Source organism: Etheostoma spectabile, chromosome 7 (assembly GCF_008692095.1).
Source record: "Etheostoma spectabile isolate EspeVRDwgs_2016 chromosome 7, UIUC_Espe_1.0, whole genome shotgun sequence".
Lineage (NCBI taxonomy): Eukaryota > Metazoa > Chordata > Actinopteri > Perciformes > Percidae > Etheostoma > Etheostoma spectabile.
The window spans coordinates 24508161-24517605 of record NC_045739.1 but is presented as its reverse complement, the minus strand read 5'-3'; the positions used below and the strand labels follow the sequence as shown (position 1 = coordinate 24517605).

General features: G+C 34.6%; 1 protein-coding gene across 1 annotated transcript in view; it reads right to left on the bottom strand.

Annotated features, from left to right (window-relative positions):
- LOC116691930 (uncharacterized) overlaps window positions 1-9445 on the bottom strand; it is an 18822-nt gene that overhangs the window by 4628 nt on the left and 4749 nt on the right. The window contains exon 2 of the mRNA XM_032519854.1: window positions 4225-4479. Coding sequence (XP_032375745.1) covers window positions 4225-4479 — 255 coding nt within the window. The remainder of the gene's footprint in view (window positions 1-4224; window positions 4480-9445) is intronic.

The window sequence follows — 9445 nt, the reverse complement described above, 5'->3', positions numbered from 1 at the left end:
CCCCTTGTAAAATATTAAAATGCACAATCATTATCAAATACATAGATAGATGAAGACATGAAAGGGAGTGGGAGGAGGGGAATGAAATGCAGCAAAGGGCCGTAGGTCGGAGTCAAACTTGGACCCGCTGCGTCGAGGACTGATCCTCTATATATGGGCGCCCGCTCTACCAACTGAGCTGTACGATACTCCTATTTTCTTTTTTTTGACAGTTGGACAGTTAGGCGAGGCAGCTTTATTTGTAGAGCAAGTTTCAGCAACAGGGCAATTCAAAGTGCTTCACACAAAATCAGTTAAACAGATAAAACACAGGTATCCTCAGAACAAAAACAAAAAATATCATAAAACAGATAAAATGCAAGTGTAAACTTGAGACCACCTTCCCACTAATTAGTCCGTGTTAGTGCTCCTTTGGTGATCCCCCTCAGTGTCTCTACCCTTGACGACTCTATTTCTAGAGACGTTACCTTTCGTCTCCTTGGACTCTTCTTCACACTAATTAAGCCGATCTAGCGCTGCCTTTCGTGGCTACTCGACGACCGTCTTTGCGTGATTTTCAGATCTTTCGACACTACACGTTTACACTTTTTCCTTAAAGTGCTACCCTGCGAGTCTGTCTTTCTCTGTGTTTCTCTGTGTAAAAGGTTAGGAATAAGTTAGGTGAGAAAGGGGGGGGGGGGGGGGGGGGGGGGGGGGAAGACATGCAGTTTAGGATTCGAACCCTGGACCTCAGCACCACTGAGCCGGCCTGGGCACCAGTGTTTCTATTTCTATTTTAAAAAACAGACTCATCTGATGAACCTGAATCCTGTCTGAGTCACTGTGGACTCCCTACTTGTCTGTTGTGCATGCTTGTTCCTTATTGGTAGTTTAAATAAAACGTCCTCAACACCATACGACAATATAGGCGGTTTAACTTTATTGTAAAGTTCTCATATCGTGAAAAACATCAATTTTTCTGGGATCTGGGGGGTTATTTTGTGTCTCTGGTGCTTCCACATGCAGGAGTGTTTTCTGTCCTCATATCTAAACCAGACAGTGTAATGTCTTTTATTGGAAATGCTGCACTGCCTGCATTGTTGTCGTTTTTTTAGGCTTATTGGGATGTCTGTTCTTGGATTATCTTCAAATGCTTCATATTCCTAAAATCAGTACAACCTAAGTTAAAAGGTTATGTAAGTCAAGAAACTCATAGTATTGATATATTGATATAACTTATGTTATTGTATTGAAAACGTGTCGTGAATTAAAAAAAGAAAAGAAATCAGGACGTGTTTTGTGTAAAGTTTGACCAAATTATTTCCAAATGTAAAAACATGAACAAAATACATCTTAACACGGCATAGGTTGATTGAACTGTGTTCATTTTTTTAAGTTTTGGGTCTTTTGACAATGGCGTCCTGTGGGTTTGGACCAGACGTCCCGTAACGTGAGAATTTTTTACTTTAAAAAGCCACAAAAGAAAAAGACCAGACAGCTTCCTCTTTCCACTTTGACTGAGACCGATGTGTAATGCACTTCTCCTTTTGTGTTATTTTTGCTTAACAAGGGAGAAGTGGATTTTTATTTCCTCATAGTCTCAGTGAGAATGGGGACATTTTAGGTCTTCATACGCAAAGTGTTGCTGGGGATAAGTCGGAACATTTTCTAACCCAGACTCTTGTTAACCCTCGTGTTGTCTTCCCGTCAAAATTAAAAAAAAATCAACACTTTTATTGGCACTTTCTATCAATGTTTTTTTTTTTTACTTTTTCTTACGTTTTTGTCCCTTTTTTATCAATGTTTGTCACTTTTTTTTACATTTTCAACGCTGCGTAACACTAACTTATTAACTTTAGTTTTACAGTTATTTTGGGAATTTTTGTTCAATACACCACATTTATAGGAAATTATACCAAATGTTTGAGTTAGAAAAGCAGAAATTAGGAATTATTGAGACTAAAAATTAAAGGAATGGATGTTGATGATAATCACAGACTGGAATATGTCAACTTTTACTACTTTTTTTACTTTTACATGTTGTCCTCGGGTCAAATTGACTTGTTTTCCAACATCAATGTTCTTTTTAATTCCCCAAAATAACATGATTGATTCCAACGCTCTTTGCCAAGTACAAATCTCTACTTTCATTAATTTTGGGTCTTATTCATTTTTATAGCATTTAAAAAACAAATGGAAGTGTTTTTGAAATAGTATTGAGTAAAAGTTGACATATTCCAGTCTGTGATTATCCATCAACATCCACTCCTTTAATTTTAGTAAATTCCAAAAGTTTCTGTAAAACTAAAGTTAATAAGTTAGTGTTACGTAGTGTCGAAAACGTCAAAAGAGAAGTGACAAACAAGGAAATAAAAATTGTCAAAAGTGTTGAAAAAAGGGACAAAAACGTAAGAAAAAGTTTTTTAAAAATCTAAAAAAGCGTCAACAGAAGTGTGGACAAAACGAGGTTTAAACCCTTCCGATGTAAAGTTATTCGCTGTCAAAGTGGCGCCAAAATGAATGGGAGTCAATGGGATGCTAATGCTTTGTAGCATAAAAATGGCGCCACAGGAGCTACGCTTTGTGGACTACCTAATCACCCGCTGGGGAGGAAGGGGAAGAATGACGGCGTATGCTACGTATGCTAACCAGTCCACGTCAAACCACAGTTACGTTTAGCAGCAGTCTGAGTGAGGCTGGTGGGCGCCAAGGCGTTTCAATTTAGTAGGTTAATAGGTTCAAATCTAGCCTGGATGCCAGCCGGACTTAGCCCCGCCCACAACATTTGAGGTTGGGAAGTTGTGGAGCAACTATGCTCGAACCAGAGCTGTTCGGACCAATCAGATTGTCAGGGCGGGGCTTCGTACGATGATGGACAGATGATCAACCAGGTCACCAAAGAGCTCTTGGGGTTGAAGTCATTTATAACAAAGATGGCTGCTGGAGAACTGAGCTGTGTAGAGTCCGCCATGACGTCTGTTAGAGAAGATATCGACAGCATGTTTATTTTAGATAAGGAACAGAGAACCACAGTCAGCTATGTATGTACGTCTGTCTGTAACGTATGTATACACATGGCCATACCCGTTCTGATTGGTTGTAGGTCTATCTGTTGTTCTGATTGGTTGTAGGTCTATCTGTTGTTCTGATTGGTTGTAGGTCTATCTGTTGTTCTATGATGGTTGTGGCTATGTTGTTTGATTGGTTGTAGGTCTATCTGTTGTTCTGATTGGTTGTGGGTCTATCTGTTGTTCTGATTGGTGTTAGGTCTATCTGTTGCTCTGATTGGTGTTAGGTCTATCTGTTGTTCTGATTGGTTGTGGGTCTATCTGTTGTTCTGATTGGTTGTGGGTCTATCTGTTGTTCTGATTGGTTGTAGGTCTTTCTGTTGCTCTGATTGGTTGTGGGTCTATCTGTTGTTGGTTGGTGTAGGTCTGTCGTTGTTCTGATTGGGTGTAGGTCTATCTGTTGTCGATTGGTTGTGGGTCTATCTGTTGTCTGATTGGTTGTGGGTATCTGTGTTCTGATGGTGTTAGGGTCTATCTGTTGTTCTGATTGGTTGTGGGTCTATCTGTTGTTCTGATTGGTTGTAGGTCTATCTTGTTCGATTGGTGTTAGGTCTATCTGTTGTCTGATGGTTGTGGGTCTATCTGTGTTCTGATTGGGTGAGTCTATCTGTGTTCTGATTGGTTGTAGGGTCTATCTGTTGTTCTGATTGGTTGAAGGTCCTATCTGTTGTTCTGATGGTGGGTAGGTCTATCTGTTGTTCTGATGGTTGAGGTCTAGTCTGTGCTCTGATTGTTGAAGGTCTATCTGGTGCTCTGATTGTGTGTAGGTCTATCTGTTGCTCTGATGGTTATAGGTCTTTCTGTTGCTCTGATTGGTTGTGTAGTCTAACTGTGCTCTGATTGTGTTGATTAGCCCGTTAGCTACCTGTTAACTACCTGTTAGCTACCGGTTAACTACCTGTTAGCTACCTGTTAGCTACGGTAGCTAACTATAGCTACTGTTAGCTAACACTGTTAGTTCTACCTGGGTAGCTACCTGTTAGCTACCGGTTAGCTACCTGTTAGCTACTGGTTAGCTACCTATTAGCTACCTGTTAGCTACCGGTTAGCTACCTGTTAGCTACTGGTTAGCTACCTATTAGCTACCTGTTAGCTACCTGTTAGCTACTGTGTTAGCTACCTAGGTTAGCTACCTGTTAGCTACTGGTTAGCTACCTGTTAGCTACCTGTTAGCTACCTGTTAGCACCTGCAGCTCGGCCACCAGCTGCTGGTTACAGAGGATCTTCCCGCCGTCTGATTCGTCGAGCCGCAGGAGGCAGAGGCCGCCGCCGGCCTGCAGGAGGTAGCGTTGGCGGTCGACGTTGGTCTCGTAACTGCCCCGTCGAGTCGCCACCTTCCTGTCCCGGTGAGTCCAGACCACATCGGAGCTGTCGGACCCGCCACACTGCAGGCAGACGTGGTGATCCTCCGGGACCGAGAACCGGATCACTGCTGGAGGACAGAGGACAGGTTGGAAACTGCCCTCAGAGCTTTTTCTCATTCTGTTTTAGCACTTTTAATTACCTGGTTTTACTCAGGGTGGTTTACAAAGCAGCTCAGCCCTGTTAGAGACTAGTCTGGATCCGCCCTCCTACCTACTTCCTCTCAATTTTCGTTTCCCTTCGGGACTCCGTCTGGGTTTATAATTCGATATAAACGAGGTTTGTTGACCATAAATCCCGAGAATAAGTGTAAAACCTATTGTTAAAACAGCACAGGTTTTTCAAAAAAGCGCCAAAAGCTGGAAAAAGTGACAAAAACATCGGAAAAGCACAAAAAAAAAAATCAATTTTCAATTTTGAGTTCATGGTTAACGGGAAGACAACACGAGGGTTAAGTTTATGGAAGAGAGTACAATTATGTACAAAATAAATAATCATCAGCTGTCGAACAGTGTCCAAGGGATGTTCCAAATAAGAGAGAGCAAACATCATTTAAGAGGAATATTTGTATATAACACAAAACCTATGAGAACAAATGCTAAATATCACTGCATCTCAACTAAAGGAGTTACTTTATGGAACAGCTGCAGTGAAGAGATGAAATCATCTATAACAATGAGCCATTTCAAGAGATTATTTAAAATTAATATATTAAAGGGATACGAAAAGGACTTAAAGTGATGGTATTGTAGTAGACTGTGTGGTTTCTTGGCATTTATATGCTGGTATGTCTATATATTAATATACTTATATACCGATATGTCTATATACTGGTATGTTTATATGCTGGTGTGTGCATATGCGAGTGTATCTACATACTAGCATGTCTATGTACTAATATATCTACATACTAACATGTCTATGTACTAATATATCTACATACTAGCATGTCTATATACTAATATATCTACATACTAGCATGTCTATGTACTAATATTCTCATACTAGCATTCTATGACTAATTATCTACATACTAACATGTCTATGTACTAATATATCTACATACTAGCATGTCCTATATACTAATATATCTACATACTAGCATGTCTATGTACTAATCATATCTACATACTATCATGTCTATGTACTAATATATCTCATACTAGCATGGCTATGTACTAATATATACACATACTAGCATGTCTAAGTACTAATATATCTACATACTAGCATGTCTATGTACTAATCTATCTTACACTAGCTGTCATGTACTAATATATAATATTACATACTAGACATGTCTATATACTAATATATCTACAATACTAACTGTCCATAGTATGTCTATATATCTACATACTAGCATGTCAATATACTATATATCTACTACTACATGTCTATGTAACTAATATATCTACATACTAGCATGTCTATATACTAATATACTACATAACTAGCATTGTCTTATATAATAATCTACATACTAGCATGTCTATATACTATATATCTACATACTAGCATGTCTATTCTAATATATCTACATACTGCATTGTCTATTACTAATATATCTACCTAACTACATGTCTTATACTAATATCTACATACTACATGTCTATGTAACTATATCTCTACATACTCATGTCTATATACTAATATACTACATACTAGCAGTCTATTGTACATTATCTACATACTAACATGTCTATGTACTAATATATCTACATACTAGCATGTCTATGTATATTATATATATAATATATTTAAATATTATAAATCAGATCTACATACTAGCATGTCTATATACTAATATTCTACATACTAGCATGTCTATGTACTAATATATCTACATACTAGCATGTCTATGTACTAATATATCTACATACTAGCATGTCTATTACTAAATATCTACATACTAGCATGTCTAGATACTAATATATATACATACTACATGTCTATATACTAATATATCTACATACTAGCATGTCTATATACTAATATATCTACATACTAGCATGTCTATATACTAATATATCACTACTAGCTTCTTATGTACTAATTATCGACATACTAACATGTCTATATACTAATATATCTACATACTAACATGTCTATATACTAATATATCTACTACTACATGTCTATGTACTAATTCTACATACTACATGTCTTATACTAATATATCTACATACTACATGTCTATATACTAATATATCTACATACTAGCATGTCTTAGTACAATATCTACATACTAGATGTCTATGTACTATATATCAATACCTAGCATGTCTATGTACTAATATATCTAAATACTACATGTCTATGTACTAATATCTACATACTAGCATGTCTATGTACTATATATCTACTACTAGCATTTCTATATCTCTAATATATCTACAACTGCTGTCAATATACATATACTACATCTACATGTCTATATACTAATATATCTACATACTAACATGTCAATATACTAATATATCTACATACTAGCATGTCTAATATCTAATATATCTAACATACTAACATGTCAATATACTAATATACTATCATACCTAGCATGTCTATATACTAATATCTCTCCATACTAGCATGTCTATATACTATATTCTACATACTAGCATGTCAATATACTATATATCTACATACACATGTCTAATATCTAATACTACTACATACTAGCATTCTATATACTAATATATCACATACTAGCATGTCTATATACTAATATATCTACATACTAGCATGTCTATATACTATATATCTAACATACTAGCATGTCTATATACTAATATATCTACATACTACATGTCTAATATACTAATATATCTACATACTACATGTCTAGTACTAATTATCTCCTACTAGCATGTCTATATACTAATATATCTACATACTAGCATGTCTATATACTAATATATCTACATACTACATGTCTATACTAATATTCTACATACTAGCATGTCTATTACTAATCTATCTACATACTAGCATGTCTATATACTAATATATCTACATACTAGCATGTCTATATACTAATATATCTACATACTAGCATGTCTATATCTAAATATCTACTACTAGCATGTCATATACAATATACTACATACTAGCATGTCTATATACTAATATATCTACATACTACATGTCTATATACTAATATATCTACATACTAGCATGTCTATTACTAATATATCTACATACTACATGTCTATGTACTAATATATCTACATAACTACATGTCTATTACAATATATCTCATACTAACTGTCTATTACTAATATATCTACATACTAGCATGTCTATATACTAATATATCTACATACGACATGTCTATACTAATATATCTACATACTACATGTCTATATACTAATATATCTACTACTAGCATGTCTATATACTAATAATCTACATACTAGCTGTCTATAATAAATTATCTACATACTAGCATGTCTATGTACTATATATCTACTACTAGCAGTCTATGTACTATTATCACATACTAGCATGTCTATACTAATATATCTACATACTAGCTGTCTATCACTAATATATCTACATACTAGCATGTCTATAACTAATATATCTACATACTAGCATGTCTAAACTTAAACTAAAAACAAAATATATCTACATACTAGCATGTCTATATACTAATATATCTACATACTAGCATGTCTATACTAATATCTACATACTAGCATGTCTATAACTAATATATCTACATACTAGCATGTCTATATACTAATAATCTACATACTAACTGTCTATATACTAATATACTCATACTAGCAGTCTATACTATATATATCTACATACTAGCATGTCTATGTACTAATATATCTACATACTAGCATGTCTATGTACTAATAATCTACATACTAGACATGTCTATGTACTAATATCACATACTAGCATGTCTATTTACTAATAATCTACATACTATCATGTCTATATACTAATACTATCTACTACTAATCTGTCTATGTACTAATATATCTACATACTAGCATGTCTATGTACTAATATATCTACATACTAGCATGTCTATGTACTAATATATCTACATACTAGCATGTCAATATAACTAAATACTACATACTACATGTCTATTACTAATATGCTACATACTAGCATGTCTATGTACTAATATATCTACATACTAGCATGTCTATGTACTAATTATCTACATACTAAACGCATGTCTATTACTAATATATCTACATACTAACATGTCAATTCTAATATATCTACATACTAGCATGTATCATATACTAATATATCTACATACTAGCATGTCTATTACTAATATATCTACATACTACATGTCTATATACTAATATATCTACATACCTAGCATGTCTATACTACTAATATCTACATACTAGCATGTCTATATACTAATATATCACATACTAGCATGTCTATATAATAATATCTACATACTAGCATGTCTATACTAATATATCTACATACTAGCATGTCTATATACTAATATATCTACATACTAACATGTCTATGTACTAATATATCTACATACTAGCATGTCTATATACTAATATATCTACATACTAGCATGTCTATATACTAATATATCTACATACTAGCATGTCTATATACTAATATATCTACATACTAGCATGTCTATATACTAATATATCTACATACTAGCATGTCTATGTACTAAGTCTAGTATGGCTGTGTTATGTAATCTGCTGTAGATAGATGGTATAGAAAGTAGAAGAAAGGGAAGAAAAAAAAAAAGAAAAAAAAAGAGGGTTTATAAGTGTTTGTGTGTGTGTGCATCTGTGTCTATGATGTGTACATAATAATGTGTAAATAACTGAAGAATAAGATTTACTAAAGGATAAAAGTAGAGAAAGGGGGGTCGGACCTGATAAGTTGTTTATCAACTTCTTCCTGCTCCTTTTGAACGTGGGACCTTTTTTTTTTTGTTGCGTTTGAATGACTTTCAATATTGGAAGACTGTGCTAAAAAGCACATGACCTCATTTATGTCATTTTAATTATATATGT